The 23,886-nt window shown below is 34.8% G+C and overlaps 1 protein-coding gene across 1 annotated transcript in view; it reads left to right on the forward strand.

Moving 5' to 3' along the window:
- Positions 1–23,886, forward strand: part of LOC150093613 (adenomatous polyposis coli protein-like) — a 372,524-nt gene that overhangs the window by 294,852 nt on the left and 53,786 nt on the right. The window contains exons 14-15 of the mRNA XM_090413231.1: positions 13,191–13,665; positions 22,601–23,672. Coding sequence (XP_090269357.1) covers positions 13,191–13,665; positions 22,601–23,672 — 1,547 coding nt within the window. The remainder of the gene's footprint in view (positions 1–13,190; positions 13,666–22,600; positions 23,673–23,886) is intronic.

Genomic DNA, 23,886 nt, shown 5'->3' on the forward strand with positions numbered 1-23,886 from the left:
ATAGAATGGGATTGGGAAAGCCACTTGGCAAGGTATCAAGATGATAGATGGTCAAAAAGAGCAACAGAGTGGCTGATGAGAGGAGTCAGAAAATCTGGAAGACAGAGAAAAGGATGGAGAGATGACATCAGAAAACAGCTCCATGTCACATGGACAAGAGTGGCCCTGGACAGGAGAGAACGGGAGAAGCCTTTGCCTGCATTGGGATCTAGGCTAACAAGATATATTTCATGTTCAGTCAGTTGTGTGTGACCTGACTTGCATAACTATTCTATGCATTTAGATCTCTCCTCAACAGTAACTGCATTTCATCTGTAAAATTCCTACTAATAGCAAAATGTTATACATTATACAATAATACTGATGTGGGGGAGGGGAATTTTTCACTCGGGTATCAGATAAATGATTTGCCATCAAGATGCCACTATTTATAGTGTAATGTTGTTTTTGGTTCATCACTAAATTCAAGTTTCTAGTGACTAAGCAGAGAAAGTTGAGATAGTAATACTGGTGAAATTTTCCTGAGCAACATAGCAAAATGATATAGAATAGGTTGTCAAAAATTTAATTCACATACAATGAAGCATTGTATGTGAATTAAATTAAAGGGATAAATATGGGAACCCTTTCAACATAGCTATAAATCCATTTTTCAAATACTGCCAAACTGTGTATTTGATTGTTGCTGCACAAGACTGGATTAAAGCTCACAAAATTAAGATTTCCAGTGGCATATCATATTAGCAGGATTATGCTACAAGAAACTGATGAGGCTAGAGATCTTGGCATAATGGTGGATAAGAATTTGAAGTTCAAAGGTCACATTGCAAAAGTTACAAATGCCACTCAGAGGTTAATTTCAATGGAGAGAACCTTGACATGTAAGGATAAAGAAGTCATTTTGTCTCTTTATAAGGCCTTGATAAGACCACACCTGGATTATTGTGCAGATTTGGTCTCATAGGTTCCATAGGGATAAAGAAGCTGTGAAAAGGGTGCAAGGAAGAGTTACAAAGATTATACAGTGGTGCCTTGGTTAACGACGGTAATCCATTCCACGATTACTGTCGTTAACCAAAACCTTCATTATCCAAGGTGCGATTTCCCCATAAGATTTAATTGAAAATCAATTAATTTCTTCTGGCTCCTCCCCACAACCATAGTACATATTAAAAATGCAGATAAAACTCATTTAAAATGTCATAAAAATATGGTAAATATCATTTATTTATTATATTTGCTACAAAAAAAATTAACATTAATAAAATGAATTGTTCATAAAAACAGTTTTTAATTATCAATCTTCACCAGAAGGACAATTGGGTTTACTTCGGAGTTTTTTGATATATGGACCTGTTAAAAACATGTCTAAGTTGTTTGCTTCTGCCTCTTTTTTAAAATGTTTCTGAAAAACTGCATGGACTTTTCATTAAATGAAAAGTCCTCTCCATGTCTGACCACATTATGATTCCTGTTCTTTTTTTTTTAAGTTGTCAAACCAACCTCTGCTACCTTTGAAATCATCATCTACCTCAGAACTTGATCCTGAAGTCTTCTTTTTCAAATCTTGATAAATCTGTTTAGCTTTCTGACAGATTGCATTTTGAGATGTAGTATCGCCTGCCATTCTTTTTCTTTGATCCCAATTAGTAATAGATTTGCCATTTCCTCAAAAAGAAGCCCTCTGATATTCAACCTTGAAGTTCCCTTAGCAACCTTAGCTACCATAAGTTCTTCTTTCTTAGCCAAAATGCTGGATATTGTAGAATGACTGGTTTCATATATTCGAGCTAGCTGCATAACTTTCATACCTTCGTGATGTTTTGCTATTATTTCTTTCTTCTGTTCAATATAGAAAATTTTTCTGTTTTTTTTTCCCCTCACTAGCTTTGTTTTTGGGACCCATTTTGCTTGTAAGGTACAGCTTGTATATTAGATACAGCACTTACCGTAACATACACTGATTAGCAGCTTATAGATACAATGATTATTATACAGATGAGATTTGATTTTGCCTTTAGATGGCGAATGAACAGTGACACGCACCCACAGATTTATTGTCTATATGAACCAACACATAAAAAATAAATGCTTAAATACTCATTTTCATCATAAAATGCATTTATAACCACAAATTTTAAAATACAGCACACTACACTACAAGAAAAGAAACAATAAACGGAAAACAGCTGACTATGATGGGTCAAACATATCTGAGCCTTCACAGCTATGCTGCGTGGCTGTTCTCTATTCGACAATGTCTTCCTGCACGTGGCTGAGTGTGATCGAAAAATTCTGGTTTTTTAGTTCCGATAGAGGTTCACGTAATCGAGAGGTTAACCAAAGCCTTTGTCGTTATCTGAGGCCGTTGTTAACCAAGGCACCACTGTATACAGATTGTGGGATTTAGATGATGAGAAAAGGTTGGAAGTATGTGGATTACAGACTCTGATTAACAGAAGAAAGAGGAGATGATATGATAGAGGTCTATAAACTTTTGGATGGGTGTTATAGGATATTGTATGATGAAATTTTTCATTATGTCAAAGGCTGGGAGAGAACACAGGGGCATCCATGGAAGTTAAGTTTGTTTGCAGTCAAGAAATGGGTAAGAGCTCAAACAGCAGAATGAGTGGAATAATTTGCCTTTAGGTGTAGTGAGTGCATCTAGTATGAATGAATGAATTTAAGGCAACATATGACAGATCGTTTGGGTGATTTATAGCCTCTCTCAATGAGTCCTTGTCTCCCTGGAGATCTCTGATAATAATAATTCAGTTGGTGCAGAAGTTACAAACAAATGGCAGTCTTAACCAGAAAATATATGCACTGGAAATGTTATCACCTGAAATGTAAGGAAGCTAGAGTAGATGATATTCAACCAGAAATACATAAATATGGAGGCATAAAAGTTTTACAGTGGTGCTGCACTGCATAATTCAGAGGACTTGGTTAGAATGGTAAATTCTGATTTATGCAGTACAGCACCATTGGAAAACCTCTGACCTTTAGATATGTTGATGTATTGATGTAGTTTTTAAAATGAATCAAAGTTGAACAGCTTTCAGATGTGAACTGTAGACTAAAATACATGAACATTATTCAAGAAAAAATTAAAGAGTTTAAAAACAAGAACTAAGCTCTGAAGAAAACATTGATTGGTTCATCCAGAGAGGCATATAGCATGGTTGTCTGCAAGGATAGAAAAATTCTCTGGTGGACACAGAAAGTTAGAGGCAGTGAAGGAAAAGAAGAAAGCATATCAAAAATTCCTGGCAAGTAAATTTGAGACTACGGAGAAAAATGTAAGAAAGTGAAGCACTGTGGAAAACTTGTTAAACAAAAGTCATGGGGAGCACCCTGTGTTCTGGTAAGAACACAGAAAATAAATATCAGGAAGGTGGCCAAATATTCTGGAGACTATTGAAAAAGTATTACTATAAAAGGAATCAGATGATAAAAGTGAAATGAGAATAAGATATATTATAGATCTCTAGAATATATTTTTGAAAGATTTGAAAAGATTGCTAAATGAAATGAACAGGTGGTAGAAAACACCCAACAGAAATATATGTCGATACTTGAAGTAGAAAAAGCCATCAAAAACCTTAAATGTGGAAAGGCAGCTAGGTAGATGATATTCAACCAGAAATGCTCACGTATGGAGGTATAAAAGTTTTGCAGTGGTTGTACTGCATAATTCAGGCCTGGTTACAGGGTCAAATTCTGATTTAAGTAGAGCTATCATAGTAATTACCTATTTAAAAATAGGAAAATAAAACTGAATGCAAGAATTACAAAGGTATTTCTGTACTGAGTGTTCCTGGTAAGATTTATGCAAGTGTACTTGAGAAATGGATAAGGAAAATTCTGGAGGGAACCTTGGTGAAGAACAATGTATTCAGGCAATTATAAATTCTAAGTCCAGATTTTCACTTTAAGACAAATAGTTGATAAATCATGGGGATATAACAATGATCTGTAATTAAGTTTCATAAATCTGAAAAAAGCATATGACATTACAAGATGCCAAGAGAAAAGCTGTTCTTATAAGACTGCAGTTATATGGTAAATGGGATATTATATAGAACAGTACATAGTCTATATTTAAGTTGTGAGCAATTAGAATTGAAGGAGTTACAGTAAGATGATGTTGAATCAAGTCTGAGACAACTATGTACATTATCTCCACTGTTATTCATCTCTGTATGGATTACATTATGAAGGAACATGATATCAAAATTGGAGATGTTAATGTCATCTGTTTACTTTATGCAGATGATGTTATACTTCTAAATAAATCCAGTACAAGTCTGCACAATTCCCTGACTTAAATTGAATAACTGTTGTAATAAATTTGTTATGAAAATCAGCAATAAAAAGACAAAGAAGGTGAAAATAGGCAGAAACATTGAAAATATCAACTGTATCCTGAATGGAGCCTGTAGAACAAGTAATACATTTCAACTACCTAAGCACAATTTTTAGTGAATTAAATATGGAAATGGGCAACAGAATCAGCAAAGCTGGGTATGGTAGGAAGTCAACTGAATAAATTTATATGGAATGAGAGAAATTAGTCAAAACTTTGAATACAAGACAGTGTTCAAATCAATTTTAACTTATGGATCTGAGAGCTTGGTTAGAAATACAACACATGACCAAAGACTGGAGACCATAGATATGAGTTTGGAGAAAGATTAGGAGAGTGAACAGATGGCATCAATGGCAATATCATATTAAAAAAGATGATATTAGGAAAGAAAGTAACACTGTAAGCATTGAGTATTGTGTTAGCTGAGCTAATTTCAGATGGTGTTGTCACTTAAACAGAACAGGAGAAGAAATATTAGCAAAACAAGTGTTCTTTGCTAGCTTGACAGGAATAATATCTAGAGGAAGACCAACATTTAGATTGATTGTTTCAGTTAGAAAAGTGTCTTAGAAGACTGAATATAAGATCTGATAATATTGGAGTTATGACAGATAAGACTAATTTGGAGAACTGTTGATTGGAAGTTAGTAATAACTTCTCATTTTGTTCTATCATAGTATCCTGTGCATTCCTTTAGGGTAAATATCAGGAATTTAAGGATGATATTATTGCAAATGATGATGACAGTTTTTTATCAATATAATTTTTCTATCATTCTGAAACCAAATTGTCAGATATTGAGTCAGAATGCTCTCCAATCACTTAAAAATAATAGGTCTCTAGGCATTTAAACGTAATGAACTTCAGCCTTTAGCTATCGATTTATTATACTTTCCTTCCATCAGATGTTTAGTTTGCCAAATTAGTAATCTGTAATGAGTTATAGTTGGTCTTGTGTCCCTTTGTATATGCACTTCAGATGTATGACCTTCAGGTGAGTTGAAAAGTAAAATAATTGAATACATTTTATTATTAACATGATAGTAGTCTTCATAAACAGTTCCACACAACTAGAATGTATGGAACTTGCTATCATTCTTGAACCTTGTTTTTTGACTTGATGAATAATGACATTGTTTCAGAAGACTTACTTGTAGACATCATAGTCGTCATAAAAAGCACATGATGATAGCTTTTGTAGATACATATGTAACATTACATAACTATGAAGAAACACTGCAACACTTTGTCTTCTCCTCAAGAAAAGCTTCCAGCATAATGCCAATCTTCAGCTTCATTCAATGTATGCTAAATCCAACCTTTTTGCATAATTATTTTGAAATTATTACTATGCTCATTATGGATTTCATTAAGAATTTTGATTTATTGGACCATACAACTTTCTGCTTGATCACTAGTACAAAGGTTGTGCAGTGCTGCTGACACTACTAAGTGGCATTTCTTATTGCTATGAGAAATGAGTAGCTTTTGAACAAGCATGCAGCTGTGTTTGTTTTATGTTTGCACAATTCATGATGCTTTCTTTCATCTACCATAAGTTACTCCTTGACAGAAACAATTTGCATAAGAGAATGATGGCACTTGCTGTTAATATTTTGATTTACAACCAGAATTATTCTTGCTTTTACAGATTTTTTTTTTCTTATTTTAAACAAGAACATCTTAAACATTGTTTTAGGTATTATTTACTATAAACCAAAGCTATTTTTGTATTACTTACTATAAACCAAAGCTACTGAATGTATGTATGTATCAGATATCATCTCGTTCCAGGAGATTGACTACCATGTGCTTCCACCATGTATGGTTTTGTGCTTCTCTTTTACATTCTTCATAAGACAAAAAAAGGTCCAGTCCTTAACATTTCCCATCCAATCTGTTCCTTGTCTTCCTCTTCTTTTTCCTTGTATCATTCCTTCTAGTATTGTCTATCTCCTATACCATTTCTGATATGTTGACAGAATGCCCCTGTCTGCTTTTGCACCCAAGTAATGTCAATATGTAAATCTACTCAGATTTCAAAATTTCACTTCTTTATGGTTATCTTCTTACTTTTTTAACAAAAATAGCTTTGGTTTATATATCTTAACATGCAAAATGCAGTGTTCTTGATTTACTTAAATGCAATCAATTGCAACATGGTATGGTTGTTTCCTATTGCATACTTCTTGAGCTGATCTAGTGAAGTGAGTAAGCTAAAGAAGTATGCTATAATCACCCATGTTTTGAAATTATTCTAAAGTCTCCATACCTCAGTTGGTAATGACGATAAAGCCTTCATATAGAAAGACATTAGGTAGAATCTCATCTAGAAATCAAAGAACCAAGTTTTTTTTTAACTAAAGGTAAGTTAGCTAGTCTCATACAGAGGAATTAAAATTTTTGAGTTTATCATACAAAAGCACAAACTGGCCAAAAAAACATGCTGCAGTTAACAGACATGATAATCTCTTAGCCTTAATTACTTTGGTCATAATTCAGAAAGCAACAACTTGGAACCATTCCCAAATGATCTCAGCTTGAAGGAATCCAACCAGATTCCTTCAAGCTCATTTATGGTGATGATTACTTCTAGTAGCATAATATGCCATGTTACTAGAAGTAATCATCACCATATGAATAAATGAGCTTGAAGGAATCTGGTTGGATTCCTTCAAGCTCATTCCTTATATAAAGCAAATATCCTTGCTATCAGGAGATCTAACATATTCCAAGAAACACTTTTCACACCAGCTTCTCTAATTTTCCACATGATATAATTGTGGTCATTTCATCCCTTCTATCGTCAAAGCATATCTGCAGTAGTCATATGGATGACAAAGGATCCTTCAGTAAGTCTGTGTTTGAATTTCATCTAGGACACAAAGAACACTATAAGAACTTTCAGTTGAAAGTTGAGTTATCCAGTCTCATTAAGAGGTTGTTAGATCCTAAATGAAGGAATCTTGGAAAGAAATCATTCATTTAGAATCTAACATATAAAACTTGCTGACAAAGAGAAATACCTGCACATCAGCTGTAATTAAAAGTGAAACTTCTACTTTATGTAAAATTTGTATTCTTTATTTCAAGTGCCTTATATTTAAGCTGATGTGATTAGATTAAGATTTCATTTTTAAGTATGTCTAAAAAGAGAGATAATCTGATTTAAATTTAAGCCTCACTTAGCTATGTAAAATTTATTGTGAGTCATCTAAAAAGTTGCTAAGTAATAATTCCTGGAAGGCATAAAGCTACTCGTGTACAGCGTAACGCTAGCAGCTATAGCTTACTCGGAAAATTACGTTGCCATGTATTCTGTGAATCCAAGTATAACAGCGTCGTAAAAGCGAAGGATGAACCCAAAGGGGTGAAAAGATAAGGGCCGTGTGCAAAAAGGGGACTGAGAAAAGAGGGCGCTCTATAGAAGAATATAAGGGGTTGAACCCGTATCGGGAGGACTCTCTCTGTCGTAATGTTTTCCTGTTTTGGTGGTTCAGAAGTTAGTGGGCAGTTTCACGTAAGGGGGGGGGGGTGAGTCTGTGATAAGATGTCGGACTGCGAGCGTTCTTAAAATGAAGTAGGATTCTATGCAAAAGCTGAAGGTAAAAATTCCAGTCCTAGCAGAATCAAGCCGTCGCTGAAAAGTCCTATCAAGTTGTTCCTGAAATGCAAAGATTTGAGTCCGGTTTTCGGCAGAGGGAATGAAGATAGCGTAACCCCTATGTTGGCGTATGGACAGCCAATAGATTAGAAGTATCCAGACATACTCGTTGTGCAGAACGACGTGGAAAAAGCTCGGTAAGGTGCAATTACTCTAATTTTGTGTGAAAGTTCATTAGAAGAGAGAAGATTGTTTATGAATGTGAAATTAAGAACTGTATTCTAAAGAACTCTGTGGACAGTCTCTATTTAGAAAGTTTGAGAGTAAGAAGAATTGTTTGGAAGAGATCTTTTGTAATTTTGTATGTGATAGGATTAATTTGATGCGATAAGAATAATAGAATTTAGTATCTCAGTAACATCAGAATGTTTGTTAGTTTTCTCTTACGAGTAATACTACTGAAAGGAATTTAGCTTAACTTCGTATCATTTGCTATCTATATCCCAATGTGCGGTTTCTGTCTTTAGCATGCCTTATAAGATTTAATTAGTTTAGAATGTGTTAATCTCTCAGTTCGAGTTTTATTTAGTATTGAGCATAATTGAGTGTATGAATTTTGTATTGTGTTTTAGATATTCCAATAAACGTCATATTTACCTGAACCTGAGTCATGCCTGATTACGATTCCAACTTACCACTTATAAAAATAGAAACTATTTTGGCGGGAAGGATTTAGAGAGTGAATATAATAATAGATTTAGGTCACGACTGCAATAATCTGAATCTATACGGCAGTTTAAATAAGATATTGTGTAAGAAAGCTAAGAATCTAGTATTGTCTCCCTGAGTAAGGATCTTTTCTGCTATAGGATACTGGCTGTTACAGCAAAATATAAATTTGCCATTATCCGAAGAGGAAACAATCCTAGATATATGAATAAGATTAAAGTAAGTGAATAAAAAGAATAAATAACGAAAGGTAAATATTTAACAATAGAGCAGCAGGTAGGATTTTGATCATATAAGGTTTTTAGGTAAGAAAGGATAGATTTAAGTAAACAACTAATTAAGAATAAATTATATAGAACAACATCGATTTTAACAAGGTTAAAGAGTTCCATCTTCCTGCCAGGAAAACTTTACTTTGAAGAAGCTGGTTTTTCTCTTCCAGAAAAAGCCCAAGAACCCACTGGTGTTATATTATAACTGGAACTGGGATTTTTTTTACTCCTTTTCTACTCCAAGTATCCAGTGTTTGTGTTCCTATTCAAAATGTAGCTCTGTTTTTCTAGGTGACAGGAGTGGAACTTGAATGTTGTCTTCTGTATACCTTCCTTGATATGGTCTATTTACATTCTAATAAGTTTGATAATAAGTGATAACTTAAATGCTAATTAATTATTGCAATACATCCTATTTTTCAGCACACTACAGACTACCACAGCAGGGAAGATATAATATGACTGCATGTACTAGGCAATAATGAAACAAGTGGAAATGCCTGGAGTCATTGAGTAATCACTTCCTCTGTTTGATACCACTTGGTTCAGTGGTCAGATCTTGATTAACTTTTTCTCACATCTTGGATAACTGATGCACACAAAGTTTATGTACATCAGTATTTATTAAGATTGAATGTTTTTTAAAAGTGACTACAAGGTCAAGGAAAAGTATCTCATATATGAGAATAATAGTTACTTTATCATAGTTTTTGGATTTTAATCTTTCATACTCACCTAACATCTACAGCAAGCTATATTCGGTCTATTCTCTCTTCCTCCTCCTCTAAAAAATAAAAAATAAAAACTGCTCAGTTTTTCACCCCAAATAGTAAACATTGGATTCTCTGATCATTTACAGCGTGTAATTAAGAATGTTTTCTCTATTCAGATTTCTCTACAAATATCAGTTTTCTCCTTCCCCAACAGCCTTACTTCCATCCCCTTTTTTTACATAAATGACCGTGTCTTGCTGATCTCAAATTCTGTCCATAGTTTTTCTGCTGATAGCAGACTATTCCTCCTCTTCATTTGACAGACTTGTGGCACTCATATACATCAAGCTTCAGGAGCTTCCATAACCATTACCTATGGCCCAAAAAGATTAATATCTTAAAACTATTACACTTTTTTTATATAATTTTATAATCTTTGTCAAGTAGCTTTATTTTATCCTCCTACATGTTTTGCCAATTTTTTCTATTGGCATCCTCAGGGAATACAAACTAGTAAGCTAAAATGAAGGTTACAGACTAGGTTATAACTGATGGTTCTAATTCATACAAAAAATTGGTATTGTGCGTGACAATGTGCGTGTCTCGTTAACGTGATTTATTCATTATGGTTCATGACGTAATTGTTATAAAAGTTCATTTCTTTGATGTTTAATGATCTGATAAAAGTTTTCCAAATTTCTGGTAAAATTAGACCTTGATTCTTGTTTAGGTTTTCAGTTTTACGGGCGACTGTAGCTGCTTCTTTAAAGGTTCTTGAATGGTAGTTATCTTCTATGTATGGCTTAAGGCTCTTATCCCACTCAATGTGATTTTCAGGTTTCATTTCAGGCCTTTCATGCCACTTTGCCTCTACTAACCATCACATTGAGTGGGATAAGAGCCTTATGTGCCATACATAGAAGATAACTACCATTCAAGAACCTTTAAAGAAGCAGCTACAGTCGCCCGTAAAACTGAAAACCTAAACAAGAATCAAGGTCTAAAACTAAAATCAATGCACCCACTAACTCCTAGATTGTATGGCCTTCCAAAAATTCATAAAGAAGGTATACCGTTACATCCAATAGTTGATGGAATCTATTCTCCCACTTACCAACTGTCCAAGTATCTTGCGAAGATTTTACAACAACACATTCACGTCTCGGATACTTATATTAAAAACTCAAAACATTTTATAGATAAAATAAAAAACATCCCTATTTTTGAAGAGGATATACTAGCAAGCCTGGACATTACATCTCTGTTTACTAACATTCCAGTGGTTGAAGTGATCAACATCTTAGACAACTTGTTCCCAAGAAACATCACTACTTTGTTCAATCACTGTTTAACTTCTATTTTATTTGGCAAAAAAATGATCTACAAACAACTCACTGGATTAGCTATGAGTAGCCCCCTCTCACCTCCTTGTGCTGACTTATTCATGGAAGATCTAGAGAAAAAAATCTTAACCCAGATCATTCCAAAACCGAAATTTGGTACAGATATGTAGATGACATCTTTATCATTTGGGATCATACGAAAGAACTAATGAATTACCTCAACCAAATCAATAGTTTCCACAATACCATCAAATTCACATTAGAAATGGAAAAAGATAAAAAAAAAACTGCCATTCCTTGACATTTTAATAAAGAAACAAACCAATAATAGTATTAACCTCTCTGTATACAGAAAACCTACAAATACTGGACGTTACCTCCATTTCAACTCAGCTCATCACATAGCTCAGAAACTTAGCATTATCCATAGTCTCAAGAAAAGAGCTATACAGTATACGACAGACAAGGATGACCTACTAACGGAATTAACCACAATATCCAGAGAACTTTCTTTAAACGGTTACCCAAAAAGACTCTACAACAAGATTCTCTTTACTGATATACCACATCGACAACGTGATGACGTCCAATACATCAGTACAATTACGATTCCTTTTGTCAGCAACCTTTCCAAAAAATTAGCTAACCTTTTAAAACCACACAAGATCAGAGTGGCATTCAAACCAATCAACACTATTCGGAAATTTTTAAGATCACCAAAAGATCCTCACCCATTCTACAAGTACTCTGAAGTATATAATATACCTTGCTCATGTGGTACTAGTTACGTAGGTCAGACCTCTAGAAGCTTTGAAACGAGAAAGAAAGAACACATAGGATATATTAGAAATAACAGACAAGACATTTCAGGCCTTTCATGCCACTTTGCCTCTACTAACCATCACATTGAGTGGGATAAGAGCCTTATGTGCCATACATAGAAGATAACTAACATTCAAGAACCTTTAAAGAAGCAGCTACATTCGCCCGTAAAACTGAAAACCTAAACAAGAATCAAGGTCTAATTTTACCAGAAATTTGGAAAACTTTTATCGGATCATTAAACATCAAAGAAATGAACTTTCGTAACAATTACGTCATGAACCATAACGAATAAATCACGTTAACGAGACACGCACATTGTCACGCACAATACCAATTTTTTGTATGAATTAGAACCATCAGTTATAACCTAGTCTGTAACCTTCATTTTAGCTTACTAGTTTGTATTCCCTGAGGATGCCAATAGAAAAAATTGGCAAAACATGTAGGAGGATAAAATAAAGCTACTTGACAAAGATTATATAAAAAAAGTGTGATAGTCTTATGAATAATTGTCAAGAAAAAATTCAACATAAGATTAATATCTGTTTTAAAGCATGAGGTTATTCTGTGATCTTGATCCATCTCTCTGCAAACAATTTATTCTCTGCAGTACTTGACTTAGTCTTTAGAAGCAAAGAAACTTTAAACTTCCTCAACAGTGGTGAAGTGCCATTCATGCATAAAATAAGCTGTTAATCAAAAATAAGTGATCTGATGGCATACTGTCTTGTATGCCAATACAGTATGCCATCTTATATACTGTATTGGTATACAAGATGGCATACTGTATTGCTTCTAATTTTACTTGATCTGTTGTAGGTGGTATGATATTGAAAATACCATGCATTCACTGTTCTCATTAAGAATAGGAATCATGCATAATATTTTGATCACTTCTTTACATAAGTTTTGACCTTGTCAAACTTATGTAAATGATGTTATACAATTTGTCTTGTATAACTAAGTTTAAGTGACTGAGTCCAGATTGATAGACATTGGCCATCTAGAATGGGCTTCATGTTTAAGAATGATTTTTCTAGCCTTGCTTTTTTGAACCTGGAAAATGCATTGTTTTACTTCAACATTTTGGTCTTTTGCTTTGTTTGTGATGTGGAAACACACATTAAACATATCTCTATGGCTTTAATTGCCTTAGTCATAATTCCAGACAATAAAGCAGATCCAAGGAAATGTTCCTGTTTATAAAATATACATCATTTTGCCATTTAAACCATTTTTAATGTCTTAATTATTTATTTTGTATAATATTGGATGAATCATTTTAAAAAAAGTTATTTGGAATTGAACCATTATTAAATATCATTTCAGCCGCCGTACCAGTGAAGTTGTTTCACCAAGTGATTTGCCAGATTCTCCAGGGCAAACTGTGCCATCAAGTCCTATATCAACTAAACAACCAATTTTTTTCTCTAATTTACCCCCACCTACCACAGTAGAGTCAGTTGTATGCCCTGTAGTTTCTCTTCCAGTAACAGCTATAACAAGCAATAATTGCAAAAATAGCATATTTGAAGATGTCAGAACTGCATTTGCTGAGGAAGGCACTCCAGCCGAATTTTCACATGCGACAAGCCTTAGTTCTTTGATAATTGATGATGAAACAAAAATTACCGAAGAACCTCATATAAATGAAGATGAAAAGAAACTTGATTTTGCAGGAAATGATTTTCAGAATATAAATCAAAGCAATGATAGTGAAGATGGAATGGTGAAATTGGATACTTCATCTCCATGTAGTTCTCAGCATAATTCAGAAAAAGATTCATCTTCTCCAAGCACAGAAGTAAGATTTAAGGCATTTTTTTAAAAAATATTAAGTGGTTTATTTGTGACATTTTGTGCATTTACTTGATTCTATATTATTGTGCATTATTAATTTTATACTTAATGGTATGATACCATTAAGTACCATATGATACTTCAACATTACCAAAAGAACAAAATAAATAAAATTATTAAGCTGCCAACATTTCCCTGGATTTGAAATGAGCATCTTTTGAACACAAAATTACTTATCATACAGGCACTCAATCAGGTGGTTGCTGAAATAATACTTATTTTGCTTTTTTTTGTGCCATGTTCATAACATTGAGTATAAAATGAATAATTACCATCCATCTGTTTTCCATGATATCTAAATTGCTGTGCATTAAATGTAGTTGGTGGGATTAGATGCCATTTATTAATTCTACAAAAATTGTAGAATTAATAATATTAGATTTAGAATCACTAGCAGTTTAACATTTATGTGATAGTCTATTGAAAATAAATATGGGTATAAAATTGACTATCACTATATCAAATTTGCAGATAGAGGATAATTGTAATAGTGATAACTTTGCCATAGTAACTTTCCTTTAACATAATGTGGCATTATGTATCATCAACCAGAATTTTGCTATAGTGAGAATTCACAACATGAGTTTAAGGTAAATACAAATGCCAAATTACACAATGTTTTCTATAAATCTTTGTAATGATATTTTCACAGCCAAATGTAATAAGTTATAACATCAGCTCTCACTATAGTAAATGGTTTGCTATAATGAGTGTTGTTTTAACATATCACTGTTCTTCTGGCTTTCCTCATTATAGCAAACCCTTATAAACTACTTTTTTGTAGTTTAACTGTTTACTATAGTAAGAGTGAGCTGTATCAGCATTATATCAAGTTATCAGAAGCTCAGAATAAGCTGTATTTTTAAGAAGCAAAGTTTAGTATGTTACAGCAGCCTGTGTCCTGAATTGTTGTTCATACCTCTGTCTTCAAACTTAATACTTATTAAGATTATTTGAATTTGAATTAAGATACTTTGAATTCTTAATAAAATTATGAATTCAAAGTACACAGTTTAGTTTTGGAGTCTTGCTATTGTTTCACACCTTCAGAGAATATAATATATTTCTTATATCAGCTTTACTCAGAGTTCTAGAAAGTTTTTTTCACTTGGTTTCACAAGTATAATTTACTTTAGTTATGCTTGCCAAGAAGTTATTATTTCTTGTTCTTAGGCTACTTGTATATAGATGCAGTTGACTTTACATCAATTGGCTTATTATCGGTATATACACATCCACAAAGAAGTATGCTTTGGCTACTTCCTTTCAGAGGTGTATATTGCTATGCCTTAAGGGAAGGGTCATTACCACAACCAGTTTCAACCTTTATTGAAGTGTCATCAGTGAGACCCAGACACAGAAATATAACTAGGTTGAATTATTGCAAAAGTTGGATATTTTCCATATGCAAATAAATAAATAATAAAAAAAAAAGGTGTATTACCATCATCAACATCATATTCCTGCCATGCGACCTCAAGGGGTGTGCAGGATATGATAGTACTACATGAAAAATTTACATCATTACTAACTTCCTATCTACAATTTTCCTCCAAATCAGTCTATTACCTGTCAAGACCCCAATATTATCAGATCTTATATTTCTATCTTCTAATGCACTTTTTACCATTTCAATCCACCTATATCTTGGTTTCCCTCTGGGTCTTTTTCCTGCCAACCTGGCAGAGTAAACTTGTTCTGTTAATCTTTCTTCGCCCATTCTGTTTAAGTGACCATAATACCTGAGATTAGCTCTGCTAACGCATTCCTGAATGCTGACAATGTCAAGTTCTTTCCTAATATCTTCGTTTTGAATATGATATTGCCATCATGTCATCTGTTCATGCCTCTAATCTTTCTCAGGACTCTCATATCTGTGGTCTCTAGTCTTTGGTCAAGTGTTTTACTTCTAAGCTCTCAGATCTATAAGTTAAAATTGGTTTGAACACTGTCTTGTATACAGCTAATTTAGTGTTTTGACTAATTTCTCTCTTATTCCATATAAATTTATTCAATTGACTTCCTACCATACCAGCTTTATTGATTCTGTTGTCTATTTCCATATTTAATTTACCATCTTCACTAAAAATTGTGCCTAAGTAGCTGAAATAAAAAACTTTTGAAACTTTTGCTTGTTCTATAGGTCCTTCATTCACAATGCAGTTGATATTTTCAGTGTTTCAGCCTATTTTCATTCTGTCTTGTTATTGCTGATTTCCAAATTTATTACAACAGTTATTCATTTTAGACAGAGAATCTTGCAGACAGGTACTGATTTATTTAAAAGTATAACATCATCTGCATAAAGTAAAGAGCTGAGATTAACATTTCCAATTTTGATATCAGGTTTAATACCACTTTCCTTCATAATGTGATCCATATAGATAATGAATAACAGAGGAGGATAATGTACATCCTTGTCTGATACCAGATTTAACATTAAACCACCTTCCTGTACTTCAATTCTAACTGCTGACTTCCAACTCAAATACAGACTAAGTATTGCTTGATATAATGCCCCTTTGATGCCATATGTCTGTAGCATTTTGAATAGCTTGGCATCTTGTCATATGCCTTTTCCATGTATAGTGCACTATACGGACATGTATAGCGCTATGCATTATGGGAAGGGTCGCTACCCAGATCGGCTTTGACATTTATTGAGGTCTCATCAGTGGAAGCCAGACCCAGAGGTGATACTAAGGTTGAAATAATGCTGCAGTCATATTTAGTTTGTTGGTTAACTTTTATCACCTTTCTTTCAGATGGGCTGGATGCAGACCTGTTTTCTATGTTGTCATGTAGATGCCAGTTGAATAGCATAGATTGAAGAGGCGGTACAGGATGAGTGTTAGTTCCAGGGCACAATGTTTGAACACAATAGGTTGGATACCATCAGGACCAAATGCCTTGTTTGTGTTCTAGTTGTTAGGGATTCTTTGGATTTCTTTTGTTGGAAGACTATAGGAGACATGAAGGGAGTCATTCTCTGTCCAGTGGAGGGAACTTTGCCCAGGTCATCAATGCAGGAATTGGAAGAGAAGAGTAATGCAAACAAGTTGGCCTTTTCTTTTGGTGAGGTGACTATAGCACCATCTGGATGTGAAAGTTGTGGAAACCTGGGTTGGCAGAAGTTTCAAGTGACCAGAAGGAGTGACTGCCATTTGGATAGGAGGTGAGTTTGCAGCATTTGGCACTTTCAGAGTCTAACTTGGACTTGTTGATGATTCTTTTACAATTGTTGCCTGCTGCAATATAGGTAGAGAGAGAGCAGCTGGGGTTTTGATCTTGAGCCCATTGTGGTAAGCAGAAATTTTTTCTTTTACAGCATAGGCACACTTTTTTTGACAACCAAAGCTTGGATGGTGGCTGAGAGTTTGGAATGGAATAGGGGATGAAAGCCTTCATTCCTGTATGATTTCTGTTATTCAGTCTGAGCAGGTATTTGGATCAGAAGAACTGAAGCAGTAGTAGTTGGACCATGGGAAGGAGCAACAGAAGTCATGGAGCAAAAGAGACTTGTATGTGGTTGTGGTCCGAGTTTTCAAGAGGAGAACTGACAACCACAGTATACCTCGAAGGGGAACTTGTTAGGAAGAGGTCAAGTGTGTTGGCAAATTGTAGGGAGTAGTCTGGTATTCTGCTGGAAAAATTGATCATCTCAGATAGGTCATTGCTGATGGCAAACACCTCAGCATATCTGCCTGCTTGATTGGTGAAACTGCAGAAGGGGAGTCAATGTGAGTTGTGGACATTGAAATCCCCCAGGAAGGATGACCTCACTATTACGGTACTTAGAGTGCAGAAAGTCGAGCTTTAAAGAGAGAAAGTTGAAGATGTAAGAGTGGTTTGTGGAGTTTGGAGAGCAATAGAGGGAGCATATGAAAAGGGCAGGTTGATTTGATAGAGACATTTTGAGCCAAAGCAGATCAAATAGTGGGGGATTCAAGGATTTTTAGTCTGGCATGGTATGTCGGTTCTCACGAATGCACAAGTGCCACCCTCGTGGCAGAAAGAGCTGTGTAATGTGTAGTTTGGGCAGTTGAGGTACAATGGCTGTTGAGGTTGCAAGTTGGGGGTTCTGAAAGGAATAGTAGTTCTGGTTTAGATGACTGTAGGTCATGGTGCACATCATTTATATTGCTACTTAGGTCACGCATGTTGAAGTGGATGTGGAAACTTTTTTTATAGTTGCCTTTCGTGATTATTTGGTTGGATTTTTGATGTTTTTTGTGGTTTTTTTTTTAACTATTTTGTGTGGAAAAAATTTTGGGATCCTCAGTAAAAATGCATTTCCTTCAGTTCACTGTGTTTGGTGAGGAAAAGATAAAAAGGAAGTGGGGCATGCAGTGATGGGTGACAGACTCGCAAACATGCTGCCCACACAGCGGGGGGGGAGTCTGTCTCCTGTTCATACTTGGCATCGAGTGTCCCCCCCCGCTACTTCTACAGTATTTGATCTACCTCCAGTCAGGAACTGGCAAAATATGTGGTTGCAGGATTTTTCACTAGCTGATTGGGTCCTCCATGTTCGTTACTACCCAGTTATTAATCGGTCCCATGTATTAACCAGTGGTCGGCCTATGGAACCATTTCACTATTTTGCCCTCAAATGAGGGAGGATCTGCCCCCTCCCCTCCCCTCCTCATACAGTGAGATTGGTATGTATTTGAGGATATCACTCACTGCATATAAGAAGAGTAGGGGGAGGGGAGGCAGAAACTGGAACCCTTGCTCTAATGACCAAACATGGCTGCAGCCACTTCTGGTCTCTAATAAGCAAGGTGGTGGTATTTCACCAGGTTATGAAACACACCTACCACCTAAAAGTTAAGTTGGCATTTCCTCCAAGTAGGGAAGGTATGCCTTTACAGTAGCAATGCTCACCAGGTTTGCCAGAGCCCCATTTGTGGAAACAGGCTATACTGCTGGAATACTAACAATTGATCATACATAATTGCAACGAGCCGTGTGTCATATCGCTAAGTATTTAAAGAGGAAACTTTTTTTATCAAGGTAATGATTAAATTAAAAATATTAATTCACAAATTCATACAAAAATCTTAAATAACTTTAGACAAATATATTTTGTCTAAAGTTATTTATTTATTAATTATGTTGTTTTTTTTTATTTAAAAAAACAACAGCATAATTAATGTGTTATCCTGATTAAACATTCCCAAATTTTTGATACAGGTATACAGTCATTAAGAACATTAATCATCTATTCAGCACAACAAATCCGAGAAGTCAGGATTTGCTCAGCATGGAATAGAGACAAGCCACAACATCCTTTGGTCCACAACTCGCCTACTACACAGGTGTCGCTTTAAATTTGAACGTTTATTTAAAGAAAGTGTAGAGGCCTTACTTCAGCGCCCTAACCTGAATCGTAATGATATATCTGTATCAAAAATTTGGGCAAGTTTAAGCAGGATAACATTTTTTATATGTTAATATAATTAACGGCTATTTTAGCCTGTTTTTGTTTAGGAGTGTCCCTTATATTTAATACATTGGCTAACATAACTCAAAAGGGGTATATATATATTTTAGGGCATTATGGGCGAGTATAGAAGGCAATTATGGCAGAATAAAAAATGTGGAAAGATTATATACATACCTTGATTTTGGTTTAAAGATGCCTTCTAAATCCAAGCTCTTGTTGAAGAGGGGGGAAGAGAGGGAAAGAACATGGGGGATGTACTTGAGACATGGGAAATAAGTTTGGGAACCTGGGTTACTATTAATAATATATATATAAATATATATATATATTATTTTGTTGTGGGGAGAGGGTGGGGGAAAGAAGGGGAAGGGTATCCTTATGTGGAAACTGGGGCAAGGGTTTACGGGGTGTGGACCGTTTCGGTCATCGTCTGACCATCGTCGGAACTTTGTGGGAATGACTGTAGGGCTATGTCAAAGGCTGCAAGATGTATCTGCCAAATTTGGGCATTTGTTATCGCTAAATGGCCGGAGCCATGGCTTAATTTGTAAGTTTTGGAACGTCCAACATTCGGAAATTAGGTAGGGGCGGTGGACGTTGATAGAATTACCATCGCATTTTATGGCAATAGTTTCGGATATTCTAAGCATCGTTTCGTTTTCTTGTTTGTCAATGATTATGGCTTTGTCAATTTGGGGCATGTGTTTTAGTTCAAGGGTGTGAGCTGCAATTTCAGTCTTCCCTGTATTTTGTGGTTTGTTTTTCTTTTGATGTTGCAATGTTTTTTCGTGTTCAGATATTCTGGAATGGGAATATTGCAATCCCTGAAGTGCTCTTGTAGTCTAGTCCATAACAACCTAATTGTAGAGCCCATATAGGTGACGTCACAGTCTTTTTGACAAGGAAAGTTGTAGACTACGTTGTGGTGTTCGAATAATTCTTTATGAGTGAGAGATTTAGTAGATTTTAGGAGAGTTGCTAATTTATGGTTTGTGGTGAATACTAGCTTATAGTCTGTGTTTTTGAAAATGTATTTGTAAGCCTTGTATGTGTTTTGGATGTATGGCAATTTGATGACCATACGTGTCAGGAAGTCTGCTTTTGTTGTATTATTGTTAAGACGGGATTTTGCCGTATAGTTCGCGTAATTTATTGGATGCGTGGGGTAGTTGCGATTTTTGAAAACCTGTGTTAAATACTTGAGTTCAGTGTTAAGAAATTGCTGTTGGTGGAGAATTTGTAAGCATTGATAAATTGTGATAGGATGACTGATTTTTTAATGGAATATGGGTGGTATGAATTGAAATGGAGGTAGTTTCCGACATGTGTGGGTTTGTGAAATATCTTCGTGGTAATTCTGTTATGGCTTCTGATTAATGTAAGATTTAAGAAATTGATGGATTTGTTCTGTTCTGTTTCCATGGTGAATTGTAGTCTGTTGCTAAAATCGTTGAGGGATGTTTGTAAGGCAGAGATGTGTGAGGGTTTGCCAATGCATAGAATATTGTCTACGTATCTGCCATAGAAGGTGATGCCGGGGGGGGGGGGGGGGGGAAGGGTGGAGTAGAAGTTATAGTAGAAGCGGAGTTATTCCTGGCACAGGAATAACTCCGCTAATTGTCCACTGATGTTTTGGCCCATTGGGAGACCGAAAATTTGAACATATAAGGAGTTGTTGAATTTAAAGAAGTTGGCGGATATTGTGAGTTTAATCAAACTAATGATGTCATTTGGTGTTAATTTTGTGCGTGTGTGTAGGGTGTGGTCCTCGGAGAGTAGTGTGTGTACGATGTCTAAAGTTTTGGGAACATCCACGTTGGTCCGTAAACCCTTGCCCCAGTTTCCACATAAGGATGTCCTTCCCCTTCTTTCCCCCCCCTCTCCCCACAACAGAATAATATATATGTATATTTATATATATATTATTAATAGTAACCCAGGTTCCCAAACTTATTTCCCATGTCTCAAGTACATCCCCCATGTTCTTTCCCTCTCTTCCCCCCTTTTCAACAAGAGCTTGGATTTAGAAGGCATCTTTAAACCAAAATCAAGGTATGTATATAATCTTTCCACATTTTTTATTCTGCCATAATTGCCTTCTATACTCGCCCATAATGCCCTAAAATATATATATACCCCTTTTGAGTTATGTTAGCCAATGTATTAAATATAAGGGACGCTCCTAAACAAAAACAGGCTAAAATAGCCGTTAATTATATTAATAATGTTTAAGAGGAGTAGCATTTAGAATTTCCCAGAAATTATACTTAATTTTTTATGTTTTTTTTTAATGTTTTTTTTAAATATATTTGTCTAATGTTATTTAAGATTTTTGTATAAATTTGTGGATTAATATTTTTAATTAATCATTACTTTGATAAAAAATGTTTCCTCTTTAAATACTTAGTGATATGACATCACACGCTCATTGCAATCAGGCTATACTGCTGGAAGGTGGGGATGACCTGACTGTGAGAGGTTATGTATTGCACATTGACACCCCCTTTAGTAGTGAAAAGTTCTAGCAAATACATTAGTCACAATTGCTATTCTAAAAAAAATGACTATAGTTTCACTGTAATAAACTATTCTGTTGTCTGCACGACCTTGGCAGTAAAAGTGGAGTGCATGTATTGTATTGATGGCAATAAATCTCACTTTCAGAATCATGTCTTTTCTGTAGGCAAGGCTTGTCCTGAAGATTGCCGTTATTGATTTCAAGCCATTCCATTAGAATTAAAACTTCATTTCAGTTTCATTGCAATTTTTTTGTTTGCTTCAGAAAAGGATCCAAAAATTAACCTCTAACTGAAATATTTTTCTTGATGCTATAAGCATGAAACCTTCATTGGATAAAATCATAACTACATTTACTTTGGTATGTGTTAATAGTTAATCTGAAAGAAAAAAAGAAAAAACAATGCTAAATATTTTTGATGCAGATAATCATTTGTTAGGACAAAATGACATTTTCTCAATCTACCATACTGACTACAGTAGGTCTGCTTTACATCTAACTTGAGATTTCAAGGTGTATTCTTCTGGATATGCCTTGAAATTTAATTTATTAAATTTATTATTGAATTAATTCATTGAATGCATTAACAAATTAACTTTTTCTTTCTGTACACCATTTTTTTTTAAATAAGTTTTCTAAGCTATTCAGACGATTTATGTTCACTCTCTATATTTTCTGATACAGTTGACTCACTATAACAAACTGTCAGTCCTGACCAAATCCTCATAGTTACAATGCTGTTCTAAAGGGAATTATCTATAGCAAACTCCACTTAAACTATTCCCTTAGTCCCCACAAGTTTGCTATAGTGAGTTGACTATATGCCAAAAACACTGCTGTTTTTCTATATATATATATATATATATATATATAACATGATTAATATGCTAATTAATTTTTAAAATCTTGTAGGACTCGAGCACAAATAATCATAGTGGAGTAAAGTCAGAAGATGTATCAGATGATGAAGCAAATGAAGTGCTTCTAGCAGCTTGTATCACATCAGGCATGCCAAACAATAACAGTAATAATCATAATCATAACAATAGTAAATTACATAGCAGGCTAAACAAGTTAGGAGTTCATCATCTTAGAGGAAGTGGAATTCCTTTGAAAACTAATAACATCAGGCTCACTCAGCCAGTTTCAAATGTTTCTAAGCCCCTCATATTATCAAATGCAGCAACTGCACCGCTTCTGCCTTCAACAAACACACAGACTGCTTTTGGAGAAGATTCTGTTAGAGTTTATCGGACAGAAGGTACACCTGCGAGTCTTTCTCATGCCACATCGCTTAGTGAACTCAGTGTGTCAGATGGAATTAAAACAAATATGAGGCGGTCAGTTGGTTCCCAAGACAATAATTCTGATAGTAGTTCTCTGTGTGATGACAATGATAGCATATTATTGCAATGTATTCAGTCTGGAATGCCTCACCCAAAGAAAAAAAGTAGTGATATAAATGTATCCAGTGAAGTACCTGATTGCATTCGCTCTTCAGATCAAATTTTCAAGTCTAAAAATTCATCCCTTCCTTTGAGGAAGCCTGACATCAAAATAGTAGGTTTTAATGCTGAGAGCGATATTAAGAAAAACATGGTTAATCTGGTTGCCAATAAAAGTTCTAGGATATCTAAAAAACTAGCATTGCGAAGTCAGAATTGTACATTTTCTAGTATGTGGCCACATAATAACCAAAATACAAACCATTCTGAAAAAACTGTGGACAAATCAAATATTATGAAAAACGATCAACATTCAAAGTTTGGTGTTCTAAATTCAACGAGTAGTGAAGCCTCAGCATATTATTCAGGTTCCACATCATGCGATGCTACATTTTCTTATGCAGTAGAAAATACACCAGTTGTGTTCTCTTGTAATGATTCTTTAAGTTCTCTAAGCTGTGATGATGATAATGGTCCTTTAGCCGAAGGAGCAAATTCAGAGGAAACATGTCAGCACTTAGCATCCAATGATAAAGAAGGTATGCATTATTTCATGTTTAATTGGATTTCTCTGAAAATCACTTTGTATAATAATAATTGTAACTGTGGTGAGCATGGTTTCTATTATTTAAGTGTGAATGCCAACTTCCTTATCAGTGCTTTCTCTGAAAGGTTGAATGCCTATATCACCTTTGTACTGTTGACAGGTGAGTCATCCTTTGGATATGACAGCTTTTTTTTTTTTTTTTTAAT

The sequence above is a fragment of the Typopeltis vanoorti genome, chromosome 23 (assembly GCF_054136105.1).
Source record: "Typopeltis vanoorti isolate ZY-2024b chromosome 23, IOZ_Tvanoo_1.0, whole genome shotgun sequence".
Taxonomy (NCBI): Eukaryota; Metazoa; Arthropoda; class Arachnida; order Uropygi; family Thelyphonidae; genus Typopeltis; species Typopeltis vanoorti.